The 14,628-nt window shown below is 33.0% G+C and overlaps 1 protein-coding gene across 1 annotated transcript; it reads left to right on the top strand.

Annotated features, from left to right (window-relative positions):
- The first annotated feature begins 9,902 nt into the window (after positions 1 to 9,902).
- Positions 9,903 to 14,382, top strand: LOC120086744 (homeobox protein knotted-1-like 2). The gene is made up of 5 exons (XM_039043531.1): positions 9,903 to 10,684; positions 10,788 to 10,910; positions 11,041 to 11,176; positions 13,458 to 13,711; positions 13,865 to 14,382. Exons 1-5 carry the CDS (start codon positions 10,307 to 10,309, stop codon positions 14,066 to 14,068), a joined length of 1,095 nt encoding a protein of 364 aa, XP_038899459.1. The 5' UTR covers positions 9,903 to 10,306; the 3' UTR covers positions 14,069 to 14,382.
- Positions 14,383 to 14,628: the final 246 nt, after the last annotated feature.

The following is a 14,628-nucleotide window of genomic DNA, read 5'->3' on the forward strand; positions in this document are numbered from 1 at the left end:
ATTTTATTAAATAAATAAAAATGTTTGTACGTTACAATTATAAACTACAGGATCCACGAGGTTTAAGGCATCAATACCAACAAATCCCTCGTGAACAGGAGTTCATAATATACTCAGGACTGAGACTAAGTTGCCTAGTTCATCCTATTGAAAAGAAACCATACTAGTTAACGGTGTTACATCGAGTGGTTACTATTTCACGATCTAGTCTTATGCAAACTCATTGCATAAGATACCCCCACTCGCATGTCACCTACACGAACACGTTGGATCATTACATTTGTATCAAATACAAAGTGTGTTATATCCATATTGTTACTAAGATAAGGTACCCAACTTTATCCCTATACTATAGACTTCTTAGGCTAAATCTTGAATTGATCCCTATATGTCTCCACATATAGCTTAAGACTCATTAGCCAACCTTGGATGTTAGTTTATTAGATTTAGGGTTATTAAGACAAATTAGACAACAATACAAACAATAACATTTATTGATTTAACATCTATAACTCTTTATTGATGTTGGTCAATTAATAACATTTACTATCTACGAGTTTTAGAGCATAAAACCCAACGATCTCCCACTTGAACTAAAACTCTAGTCAGTGGGTTGTACACAATCCAAAAGGCAGGATAATGTTAAATATAATAAACTATGACATCCATATACCCATTACACTTTCCTAGATGAACCTCGAACACTTTGGTCGAGAGTGCCTTCGTAAATGAATCAGCAATGTTGTGCTCTAAGGCAATCTTTGTGACGGTCACAACTCCTTTTTGCCCAATCTCCCGTATCAGATGATACTTCCTCTCAATATGCTTTCTCATTTGTGATTGCAAGGTTCTTTAGAGTTAGGCACTGCCCCACAGTTGTCACGGTGTAATCTGATGTACAAGTTCATATTTGGAACCACTTTCGAATCACTTACGAACTTTCTGAGCCAAACTATTTTTTTTGCTGCTTCATAAGTAGCTACATACTCAACATCCATAGTGGAATCTGCAATGCGTCCTTGTTTGGTAATACATCATGTTACAGCTCCCCCATTTAAGGTAAAAACTAATCTTGACATGGATTTGCTAGAATCCTTGTCAGTTTAGAAATCAGAGTCGGTGTATCTTGTAAGGATCAAATTCTTAGCTCCATACACCAGCTTGTAGTCCCTTGTTCTCCTAAGATACTTGAGGATGTTCTTAACCGCTGTCTAATGGTCAAACCTTGGATTGGACTGGTACCTATTAACAATTAACAATACATAACAAATGTTTGGCCTAATGTAGAGCATAACATACATTAAGCTGCCTATAGCTGAGGCATAAGGAATACATCTCATATCTTCAAATTTTTTAGGTGTATTAGGACACTATTCCTTAGACAAGTATGTAGGAACCCGATTAAAGGTCCTTGAGTGGAAGTGGAACATCCCAAGTTTCCAATTTTCACAGAACTTAGTTTTACAACAATCAGATCAGAAAATTATACAATTAATAAAAATTTACAACATGCTTGAAATTATTGAAAAATCAAATTGGGTTCGAAACCCTTACCTTTGAAGATCTAATTTTCACTGGAAAATCCCTCGATCTCAAATTGGACACCATCACGAAGAAAACCTCGGTATTCTCTGGGATGAAAACCCAGAGAATAAGACCGGTCTTATACAAACTCTTTGTATAAGACTGATCTTATACACTGTCTCCACATGAACGGTCAGGATCTACCATCTGTAGTAGTTTACAACACTTGCAAACCTCTACAAAGCGGGTCGTATCCGTAGTGTCACCAGGATCAGGTATCCCACCTTAATCCTTATACTACAGACTTATTTAGGTTATCACTTAAGGCATGATCCAGTTGTATATGAGTAAATACCATAATGAAATAACAATTATTTTATTCATAAAATAATGTGTATCATTTCAAACAACGAGACTCCGGGAGAATTAGGACACCAATCCCAACAAACATGACCTGACTCCTGAGTGAGTTGTGAACTTCTGCCTATGAAGACAGTCCTTTGATTTGTATGGGTGAGAGTGACCAGATCACCGACTCAACAAGCCTACCATTTTAAGGATTCATCTGATTGGGTAGCTGGGAATACAACGATACAAGATGGAATTGGCTCTTTCCTCGAGGCAGTGGTAAGAAGATAAATTGCTCCCTTAAAGCTGATTCTGAGTCTTGAACAATGTTGTGCCACATCCTCTTCTGGCCCGAGAGGGGTTTAGTCATAGTTGAACTATGATCTATTGTTCATTAGAGGGATTGATGATACTTAAGGAGTTAGATGTTACTACAGAGGCAAAACAGTAATTTGGCCTAACTATACTTACAAGCAATTTGTGAAGGGTCATCGTATTATTGATTGGTTATATCCAATGGACACATAAATATATCTGTAGTGCAAAGAGTATAGTTGTCGGTCTTTAATAGAGTGCCTGACAGTTAACAGATGGTGAATAATTTAATTAAAGAGTTTAATTAATTATTCATGTCCCATTGGAGCTTCAAGCTATAGGTCCATGAGGTCCCCTTGGTAGATCAATAAGATTAATTGAGAATCAGTTTTTGGATTAATTTGAATTGTTCAAATTAGTAGAGGGATTTAATTATATATGATAATTAAGTTATTTCAATTATATGTGATATAATTTTTATAATGTATTTGGTACATTATAGTTTAATGAGAGAAAATAAATATTTGAATAAGATTCAATTATAGTTTCTATGAATTGGATTCATAGTTGTTAAATTTAATATAAATGTGATTTAAATTAAATGCTATAAAATAGAGAAAAAGAACTATGGTTTATATATTGTATATGATGCAATATTAAAACTATATGTTATAACTATAATATGATAAGTTAGTTATCATATTTATATTGATATTAATTATTATTTTAATAATAAGAGAGGGAGTTACAACTCACTTCCCCTTCTTTTCTCGTGGATGGTGATTATATTTGACATGTAGAAAAGAAAAGGTTTATACTTTTGCTTGGCAAGAAGATTGATTTTGATACAGATAGAAAAGACAGAACTGTTCTGTATGTGTGAATTGAATTTTGTTGGTGAATATTTTCAATTCCTTTTTCCTCTCCACAAAATTCCCTTAAATCCAAAATAGCCAGAGCCCACCACTCTTGCGTTCTCACCTTGAGAAGACCGAGGAAACCATTGTGGTCGTGTTCGAACTTGATCGAGTTTTATCTCGGAGAAATTCTTCAAGTGGTTTGTGTTTTGTTCGAGGAAATCTTGAAGCAAGGTCTTCAAAGATGAGGTTTCTAAAACCCTTTCATTAACATGCTGTAATTTATAAATAAATACATATCTTGTTTCTTGTTTACTGTAAAATTTATATTCAATGAAAAATGGATTTGAATCGATCTTGCTTCTGCTTACGGTTCTCTACTCCAAGAGTTCCTTCAGGCAAGACATGGAAAGTTTGTCATAGGGCAAGGAAGATTTCCAGAATGGCCTAGGTGATGACGTGAAGGTGGGTCTTGGTGAGGAAGAGGGGCATAGTAGAAGCGTTGACAAGGGAAGTGGCATAGGCAGTGAGATAAGACTATAGCCAAGAGATTAAAGAGTGTGAAGGCTATGCCACCTTAGACATTGATATGATAGGGGAAACAATCTATTCAACCTAACTAGTGGGCTAAGTGGCATAATTAGAAGATTATAAAAAAGGTTAGTGGCATGAAGTGTCACTTAATTAGGCAAAGTAGCCATGCAAGAACAAGTATAAATAGAGGCGGGAAAGATAAAGTTGGTTTTGTCAATTCTCTCATGTAAAAAAAAAAAAGGCTTCGACAGCCAAATTAAAGCTTGATCAGTCTACTTGATGATTTAAGGCTGTTGTAAAGACATTACCACGGTTTGATATTGAAATCTTGAATAAATTGAAGAGTGTTATGATTTCTAGCCTAATTCGAACAAGCTGTGAAGATTGATGAATTTTGAGTTCTCTAGGAAGAATCAAAAGCTCTAATTTTGAGTTTTGATGAATAGGTTTTAAGTTATAAGCTCTAAAGTTGAAGAGAACTTGGTGTTGAATAAGTAGGTAGCTGCATAGGTTGAAGAAGGAGATGGCTTCCCGAGCACCGAGGAAGTTAGCATTAAGTAGGGCTGATGGTAGAGTGTCCCTCGCATGCCTCACGCCCATCAGGTGAGCAATTGTGCCCAACCAGGCGACTAAGTCGGCCCGTCACCAGTCTTTGCACGCCTTGACACCTAGAATGCATGTGTTACTGCTGAGCACACCAATCCCTCGAGTGCACGTGCGCGTGGTTGTCACTCATGAGAGGCCACCCGACTACCTGGGCAGGCGACCTACAAGCCCGTGAATGTGTCCCAGTGCCCACATCTAGTGTCAGCGTGCGTGTGCCCTGCACCCATCAGGCTAATGGTTTGCCTAAGCTGTCGAGGGCTTGGTATTTGCCTTGTTATGGGATTTTAGTGTTAGTAAGCTATTATTAATTCACTTAAGGAATATTATGGATATTAAGTTATAAGAATGCATCAGTGTGGACTCTAAAAGGAATGTGAGGATCAACTTGAGTTAAAAGAGAAAGCCCTAAAAAGCTAAGTTAGTTAAAGTTATTTATTTATATGACAGGTCAAACCCGTTAGGATCTAGCTAGAGACAGTGAGTGACAAAGTTTTAAAAATGCTATTCTTAATATGCTTTCTATGCATATATTTTATAAACGCTTTACCTTAAATGATTTCAAAGCCTAGTTTAGCCAAAACATGATTTATGTTGAATGAAAGAATTATCCAGAATAAGGCAAAGTTTCCAAAGTATGTTAAAGCACGAGTGTGCCTTTTAATAAGCTATAAGCTCTAGTGTTGCAAAAGCATGAGTTTCTCCTAAAGGAAAGTTATATGCGTTGGATTTAGAAAGCAGGCAGTGAAAGCAAAACAAGATCAATAAGCATTCTAATTTATTAATTTTGGCTTCAAACTAAGCATGCTCATAAACTAAAATAGAGTTTCAACACTAACCTTTGAAGTACTTTTTGATACACGATCTTCAGCTACAATCTCCTTCTTCTTTGGCTGTGAACCACCACAAGGTCTTTCCTACTATTCTCTTGAAGCCTTAAATTGAGTTGTGGGACTAAAAATAAGCTTGAATATAAGAGAATTGGAAAGGAGGTTACTAGTTTTTTCACAGTGTGAAGAACCCTTCTTCAAACACAAATTCTCAGCTTCAACAACGATTACTCTCTTCTCTTCTTCTTCCACTCAAAATTCCAGTTTTATATTGCATAACTTTCATGCAACTAACAACCTTGCATGAATCACAGCTCATGCATGTATAATTGAGCTGAAGAGAAATGAAATTATGTGTGAGCTGCTGAAATTTGAAAGTGAAAAATCCCACTTTTGGGATTTTTCTCATTTTCAAATTTACTTTGAATTTTCTTTTTAATTCTAATTTCAAAATAAAAAATCAATTTTATAATTCCTCAATATAAAAATAAAATTTTATTAAATTTACAAAATTAATTCAATAATTAATTTTCTAATAAAATTAATAAATAAATAACTAATTAAACAATTTAATTAATTTAATATCAAATATTAAATTAATTCGTCACCAATTCCATTATCATGAATCTTTATTCATGAACTTAATATTTAAATCATATTTAAATATTATACGATTCTCCAATTCCATTTAATTCTAAAATTAAACGTGTAATTATATCATATATAACTAATTTCCTTCATTCTAATTTGAACGTTTCAAATCAACTTATCACGCTACTCTAAAGCTAATCCGTTTGTGAGCTAGTAGGGAGACCTAGTGGACCTACAGATCATGGGCTCCAATGATTCGAGATTAATTGGCTAAACTCTTTACACTGAATTAACCCTCATTTGTTAACTACTAGGTCACTCCACTAAAGTACGTAGTTGCACTCCCCTCACTGTAGATATATTGTGTCCACTTGATATAACCATGATTAATAAGTTAACCCTTCACAGGTTGTTTGTAATAACAGATGAGTCAAAAGGTTGTTTTACCCTCGTGATTACCTCTTGTTCCTTAAGTCCCACTGATCCTCTAAGGAATAATTGGTTTGTGATCCGATCATCAAATGAGTCTCTCTTGGATTAATGAGAGGGTGGGGCCTCTTGTTCAAGACCCGAAGTCAGTACTTAAGAGAACAACCTCTCTACTATCCCCGAGAGCAGGTAGATGCAAATTTCATCTTGCATCCTATGTTCTTAGCTATCTACCTGGTCTGACCCCTGAAATGGGAGGCTTATTAAGCCGGCGTTGTTGAGCCAACCCTTACCTGTGCAAATCTAAAGATGATCCCGAATAAATAGGATCAAGGTCAAGTTACCTAGGTCATCGTTATGAAATAGTCAGTTTTAAACAGTAAACAATATTATAAAGTAAGAGTGATTTATTTCGTGGTCCGATCTTGTGCAAACTCATTCCATAAGACGCCACCACTCCTCATATCATGACATGTACGAATTAGGATCACATCGTCTGTAGCACTTTACAACTCCTTGAAACAACTACAGAGTGGGCCGCATCCGATAGTGTTACTAGAATAAGGCACCAAACCTTATTCATATACTATAGATCATTTTGACTATTTACTTGAACTTGATCCACTTTTATGTCTCCACATAAAGTTCAAGTACTCATATAATAGTCATGGATCTTTTAGTTTATTGGATTTATTTCTAAAACAAAATAAGCAATTCATATATTTAATAACAACTTTATTGAATGAGTTTATTGTTTACAAACCATGAGTTTTAGGACATAAAACTCAACAGTATGCAATGTTTCTATATGATGTTTCAAGTATGATTTCAATGATGCAAAGCATTCCTAATATGTTCATGATACTTTATACCATGTTGCCTATCTTTAATGCTTTGTTTTCTAAGGAATGTTAAGTGAGTTTAAGTACCATGAATGTTTTATTTAAAGCATGATTCAGTATCCTAGTTATGAATTCCCGATACTGAAGGACATGAAGGTACCCAGGGGTTATATTTAAGCTCATGGTTTTTGGGACCCACTTTAGCACACATAGGCTTTGAGCCATGTGTTAGGGTGTTATTAGCCTTTGAGGCATATCTAAATGTACGCATGATTATTATCGATGCTGATGGTGATGTACTAATTCTACCTCAACTAAGGCTATTGACATTGAGAGTATGAACAAAAGGACTCTACCTCAACTGAGGCACAATGGTGTAAAGTTAAGTATGAATGTTTTATGTGATTTGCAAAAGACATTATATGTTTCAGTTTTTTAATGCCTTTATGAATGCTCCTATGTTTTAAAGTTTACAAGTTTAAGCAAAGCAAGCTATAACCTTGAATTCATGAAAGCATTTCTATTTATTAGCTACTCTTTAATTTCTTCAATATATTTATGTTAATGAACATTTATTTTAAAATAGTCACTCATTGGGCATCTTAGCTCACTTTTCCAAATGTTTTTCCTCCATAGGTAGCGGTTGAACTCCTAGAGCCTAGCTTGCAGCTGCCAGTCTACCATAAGATAATAGATCCTTGATAGACCCTGAAGTTTGCTTAGGTCTTTGTTTGACTTAGATGGTTTTGAACTCATGTACACATAATAGGGAAGGGTAGAACTCAAAGTTTGTAATTATACTTTGGATTTTGTGTTGTGAATTATGTAAATAAGTTAGTGACATGTTAACTCCTTTTATATGAAGAGTTCTAGTTGCTTAGAGGCTTGGCTGAAATGGATGAACAATACAAATATTTATACTTGTCTATTAGGTGATACAAGAGCAAGGAAAAAGGTTACAAGTCTCAATTAGGCAATAAGTGTCATAAGATGGTTGACATCTAAAGTCTTCACATTTCTTTCTAAGTTAAAAAGGTAGTCTGAGAGGGAATGTGACACTTATGTTACAAATACTTTATTTTATTTTATATAATCTATTTCTCACAATTTTAATCAAAATTTCAAAGTTAAAGAAAAGTCATTAAAAAAAACTGTTCTTAAAAAAACAAATATTGGCAAAAAAAATTGAAAGTGCCGTGGTTATAGTACAAAGGTTTTTTTCCTCCAAAAAATTAAAATCTTTACCAAAGTAACTATTAAATTATCAAATAAAAGAAATAGTCCTACCCACTTGGGAATTATTTAATATACTTAAATATCTATGTTTATCCTTTTGTTCCTAGTGTGAGAATTTCCAATTAGAATTGTCCTCAATAAATCAAATCTCTATGGAGTGAAAAATTGTTTTTTTTTTTTTTTAGAGATTATTTTAAATAATTTTTTTTCCAAAATTTTTACAAATAATAGTAAAATACTAAAATATATTTGTGATAGACCGCGATATACTACTATTTATATCTATCATAATATATATGATAGTCTATCAAATTTTGTTATATTTATAAATATTTTTGTTTATTTTTCTAAATTTGAAAACAAGTCATTTAATGGATCCACGTGTATATATACACACACGAAAGAACCATACGAACAAAAATAAAATATTTTGTTTCTGTTTAAAATATGTACAAACACAAGACTATCATAAACACTATTATAAAATACTGTAAAATATTGTGTACAAACACTATTATAAAATATTGTGTACTTGTACGAACCATCGTCACTTCGTTTATAGTACAAACACAAGACTTTTACACACAACTTTAATTAAGTATCAAAATAAAATATTGTGTTTCTGTTTAATAAAATATCATTCAATTCTCACAAACAAGAATGTTTTTCTTTTCTCTTTCTTCGATGACGGGTAATATTTCCACAACTGAGTTCGTTTATTTATCAAACAAAAAAACAGATTTGGTTTATTTATTGTTCTTGAAAAGATGTCACCAAATAAAATTAAAAAAATAACATGTAAGACCATTCTCTATAATTTGTTGACATACGTTATCTGCCAAATTATATTATATAATGATAAATATAATAAATAGAAATTAATGGGGTGTTTGGCCCTAGAATAGATTATAATTAAAGATTTTTACCTAACCAAATTATGTAAAAGCCTTTAATATTTTCTATAATGTTTCCTATTTCGTAACCTGACTAAAAAAAAATTATTTTGAGACCATTTTATCTAATTCCGATTAAAATATTTTACATCCAAATATTATAATACATAATAAAATAATTTGTCACTGCAAACGGACTATTAAAATCTATTGACTATAATAATTAAACTCAATGCTTAAAATAATAGTCTATGCTACAATTTTTTAAAGTTAAAACCAGCTAATTATAAGTCAATTTGAATATATCTTACTGAATGAACATTTCAGATAATTAAACTAAAAAAAAGTAATCAATCATGCCATACTCTTTTTGTGGTTGTTAGAAGTAGGAGGGTGATACCTAAAACTAAGTTTTCATACTATTTTCCAAAGAAGGAAGAAGAATAAAAATAATGAAAATGAAGCAAAAGCCTAGATTGTAGGATTGATTCTAAAAATGCCATATATATAAAAATTCTAAATATGCAATTTTTATTTGTTGTTCAGCAGTCTTCGTTACCCTACACTGTTCTCAACAACATAGGACAATCAATAATGTATGCTGGGAAATTTTACTTAAACAAGTTAAAAAAATGAGACTAATGAGAAGAAATGAAAAGAGAGAAATATTTTCATTAAATGTACTTTTCATATTTTTTTTATAATTAAAAGGAAAAAAAAAAAAAGTCATTGTCTTGGTTGTGGAATTGGATTTGGAACACTCATTCTTCTATTTGTAAGAGATACCCAATTTAGTAAATTCCAACGATTAATTAATCAAATCAATAATAGTCCCCGTAATTATTTCATTTTTAAATATTCACTTTGAACAAAGAAAGACTTGTCAACTACCACCTAAACCCCAAACTAAAAAATAAAAATAAAAATCCAGTAGAGCTGCTAAATTCTCAGCTTTGAGACTTTGTTACATATTTTTCATTTTTCATTTTTCAATTTTTTTTTCTATCTCCACGTGAAATCCGACATCTCTTCATCTTCTTCTTCCTCGGCCATGTCCCTTCCATGCAATAGATTCACTTCAAAACCTCCTTAAAAATTCCGATTCTTTAAAGAAAGCTTCTTAATTGCCCACATCCATTTGTGAAAAGAAAAATGGTCTGTCCTTCATCATAAGCTTCTTCTTCTTCCCGGCGAGTTCGAAGGCCACGTGACAGCGGCGATTCCAAATTAGGGTTTTTTTTAATTTTTTTTTTTTTTTTTTTAGTTTTGGTTTAGAATTAGGGCTTTGAAGTGAGAAAAAAGAAATGGAAGAATATAATAATGATGTAAATGAGAACTCAAATGGGAGAGGGAATTTCTTGTATGGATCAGGGAATTCTTCATCAGGTAATTTTGGAAGATCAACGGCTGAGATGGGTGTTAATACTTTTCATCTTCAACAAGAAACCGACTGTTTTCAAACAACTCATCAGATTGTGAAGACTGAAGCTACTACTTCACACCACCAGCTTCTCAAATTTCATTACCCTGTAATCCGACAACCACCACCACCACCAGCTCAGCCGCCAACGACATGTCGGCCTGAACAAAACGGTGCCGTTGATGTTGAAGCTATTAAGGCTAAAATCCTTGCTCATCCTCAATACTCTAGCCTACTCGAAGCCTACATGGAATGTCAGAAGGTAACTCAAAAAAAAAAACCCATAAAATTACAAACGGGCCCCTACCCTTCAGTTCCAATATTGATTTTAATCTTAAAAAAATATCTTTTTTGTTTTCTGGAAGGTGGGTGCTCCGCCACAAGTGGTGGAGCGGCTGATGGCGGCCCGGCAAGAATTTGAAGCACGGCAGCGATCTTCCATGGTTTCCGGAGAGACCACGAAGGATCCAGAACTTGATCAATTCATGGTGTGTTAACAATTTTACAAATCATAGCCTATAGCCTCTACTTTTTTCTTTCTTTTGGTGCTAATTAAATAATTTGACTTTAAGAATATTAAGAATATATGGGTTTTTTTAAAAAATAAATAAAAAATAGGAAGCTTATTACGACATGTTGGTGAAATATCGGGAAGAACTTTCAAGGCCGATTCAGGAAGCCATGGATTTCATGCGAAGGATTGAATCTCAGCTCACTTCTCTCTGTAACGGACCAGTTCGGATCTTCAATTCTGGTAAATTTTCTCTTATGGAAACCCCCATCAATTTTAATCCAATTTAATTAATGGAACCCTAATCACTGATTTATTTTTTTATATTTATAATGGGGTGTATGAAATAAAACAAATCATGATCTTCCCACGTTTTCTTCTGCAATCTGTGGGTTTTTTTTATAAAAAAAAATGTAGTAGTATCGGATCTCTGACACTGTAATTTTCTTTGATTATTATTGTTAATGAGCTATATTGAATTATGACCATATGTTTAGTTAGGTTTATTTGTTTATCTTTATTGGTTTTGGTGATGTTTACAATTCCGAGATTGATGGTATCATTGTTTTAGTTATTTACTTAAATGGGTCTTACTAATCAGCTTAAACTCATTCAAATCAAAGCTTAATTAAGTAATTTTAGTCCAACATAGGATTCTGTTCATATCAAACCCTACCCCATGTAGGTCCTGTCAGTGAAAAAAAATATATTACTAATTTATTAACGATCTGTAAAATGTGTCAAATTTTCTCTTCTGTGTTCTTCGAATTTCTAAATCAATCCTTTTTCCCTTCCCTCTTTATTTCTCACCCTTTGTTTTTCATCTTATTTTCTTGTATTTACTTAAATAATTTGATTTGTTGTTATTTAATTGTTGATGCAGCTTAACCACATGCATGCAAAATCACATGTGCTGTTTATGATTTGAATGAAAGATTAGAATTATGAAGATTTGATATTTGATATATTCGAGATGATGAATGAGGAATTTGTTTGAATATGTTAATTCTGCATTGTGTCATGTTTTGATTTATTAGTTATGCAACTTTGTGATTATTTTGGTTATTAATTAATTAGGGGCTGAATATTCTGGAATATGAAAGTACCGAGAAGCATCTTCTACTACTTCCAAAACAAAATAATGTGTGTGCATGCACCTTGAAACCAATGAGCTATGTATGAAGTATTTGATTTCTTTCTTTTTTTGAAAAAATTTAGATGATTGATAATTTTGAGAATATGAAGATTTGAACTTCGAATGAACTGCTCTCTGTCCATTATAACATTTTGTTTTGTAGATATGCATATTGCTTGTTGTATATTAACTGAGATGTGGTGAAGTTTTGTTTCATTATCTGCTAGCTTGGTTAAATATTGTGGTCGGAACATTATGTTATGTATTTTAAGGAATTTGGTAGGGTATTGGACAACGAGTTTGAGAATTTTAAAAATACTTCTTTGTGCATTGGGAAGGAGCAAGTGGTAGGATGTTCACTGATAAAATCTTTTGTGCCTATTTTGAGGCATATTTGCATAATTTAAAGTGTGACCTTTTTAGTGTTTAATAAATCTTCTCGACAACAAGCCTTGAAATATATCTATAATGGTATCATATTGTCCATTTTGGATAAACACGTATGGACATACTTTTGGTTTCATTTAAAACGCCACATAACATACGAGATAGTTGTCTTATTTATATACATATGATTATACCCTTATCTAGTCAATGTGGGACTTTGGTCACAACCCTAACAATCCTCCACTCGAACAAAGGACTACCAAAGTCTCTCCTCAAATAGTCATGTATTCTTATAGCTCTTATCTAGGCCAATCCCTCTTTCACTAGAATACATTGCCTATCCACTAGAGTTCAACCACATGCTACACAATGATTACATCTACCGAGACTCACCACTTCTTTGTTCAACACATGAAGATTCTATCAATATTACTAAGTCGGGCACGAGTATGATATCATTTATTAGGGCAATGACCCTTCAAATATCTCTATAATGGTATGATAATATATTATCCATGGATTTGCTTTCGGTTTCATCCAAAATTGTCACATGCCATTAGAGATTGTTGTGTATACATGATCTTCTCCTTATATAGCCAATATGAAACTTTGGTTACATTTTTAACAAACAAAATGTTTCGTAAGCATTTAAAAAGCCATTCTAAAATACATAAAGTTGAGAAAATGCTTATCACTCTTTGTGATACTTAAATAGGGAAGCTTTGAACAATTGTCTTTTTAACATGGGATTTTAAGAACTCATGTTTTGTGTACAACTACCTTTTCCCTTTCTTAACAATGAGAGATTTATGATTTTATCTTATACTATATATAAACTTCAAGGTTTTCAGGCCAACATTTTATTATTTAGACAATAACTTAAATTCTTTAGCATAAATTGACAACTCTCATTGATTTTCTATTTCTTATGGATAACATATTCCATCAGTACATTGAGTTTCTGGACTTGTGAAAACTAGATATTTCACTTGTTAATTACAGATGAGAAGTGTGAAGGTATCGGGTCGTCTGAGGACGAACAAGAAAACAGCGGCGGAGAAACTGAACTACCAGAGATCGATCCACGTGCTGAAGATAGAGAATTAAAGAACCATCTACTGAGGAAGTACAGTGGTTACTTGAGCAGTCTCAAGCAAGAACTTTCTAAGAAAAAGAAAAAAGGAAAACTCCCAAAAGATGCAAGGCAAAAGCTCCTTAATTGGTGGGAGTTACATTACAAATGGCCATACCCTTCGGTATGTTTCTCAATTCCATTGTTTAATTTACCAATTGTAACCAAGTTAAGGTTCACGAATACTTTTTCCCGTAAAATTAAAAATATTTTTAAGCACTTAAAAAGTCATTTTGAACCGACTCGAAGTCTAATTTTAGAATTGATGTTTTTTCAGGAGACAGAGAAAGTGGCATTGGCTGAATCCACTGGGTTGGATCAGAAACAAATAAACAATTGGTTCATAAACCAAAGGAAAAGACACTGGAAACCTTCTGAAGATATGCAATTCATGGTGATGGATGGTATTCATCCTCCCAATGCCGCGCTCTATATCGACAGTCACTATATGACCGATGGCCATTATCGGCTCGGACCATGACTGACCGTAAATGTTACTAAAAGTGTCTGCAGATTTGCTATGAATTCAACAAGGTTAATTCCTTTCTATAATACCAATCAAATAGTGTGACAAATAATAATGATATATGTGTGATTTTAAGGGATGATATATGCTCAAGTGTTATCTTTCCTTTTTTTTCTTTCCTACATTATATTCAAGCCTGCTTGGATAAATTTAGCTCTAGTTTCAATTATCAGAAGGTATATAACTACTCAAAGTAGTTGATATTTTATGGAAGCTACACAGAAGGGAGGTTTTTCTTTTTTCCTTTTTCAATTTACTTTGAGTTTTTTCCCCTTCTTCTTATTTTCATAATGTTTGTGTTGCTGAAACTTATTGTAGTATTTGAGTATATTTCATGTTATTCAACATGCATCGAGGAAATATTAATAGAAGAGAAATATTTGTTCCTTGTTGAAAGCTGGAAAATCACAGGAGTGTGTATAATTGCTAATGTCTTTTACTTTCACTTCAATTTCTTTATTTATGAATATTCTCTCTCCAGATTATTATCTAAACCTGATTTTAAAGATAATTTT

Source organism: Benincasa hispida, chromosome 9 (assembly GCF_009727055.1).
Source record: "Benincasa hispida cultivar B227 chromosome 9, ASM972705v1, whole genome shotgun sequence".
NCBI lineage: Eukaryota > Viridiplantae > Streptophyta > Magnoliopsida > Cucurbitales > Cucurbitaceae > Benincasa > Benincasa hispida.

Bases quoted from the DNA above. Each gene is read 5' to 3' on its own strand.
- LOC120086744 (XM_039043531.1), top strand. From the start codon at position 10,307: ATGGAAGAATATAATAATGATGTAAATGAGAACTCAAATGGGAGAGGG. The intron at 10,685-10,787 runs GTAACTCAAAAA...GTTTTCTGGAAG, and splicing joins CCTACATGGAATGTCAGAAG to GTGGGTGCTCCGCCACAAGT. The intron at 13,712-13,864 runs GTATGTTTCTCA...ATGTTTTTTCAG, and splicing joins ACAAATGGCCATACCCTTCG to GAGACAGAGAAAGTGGCATT.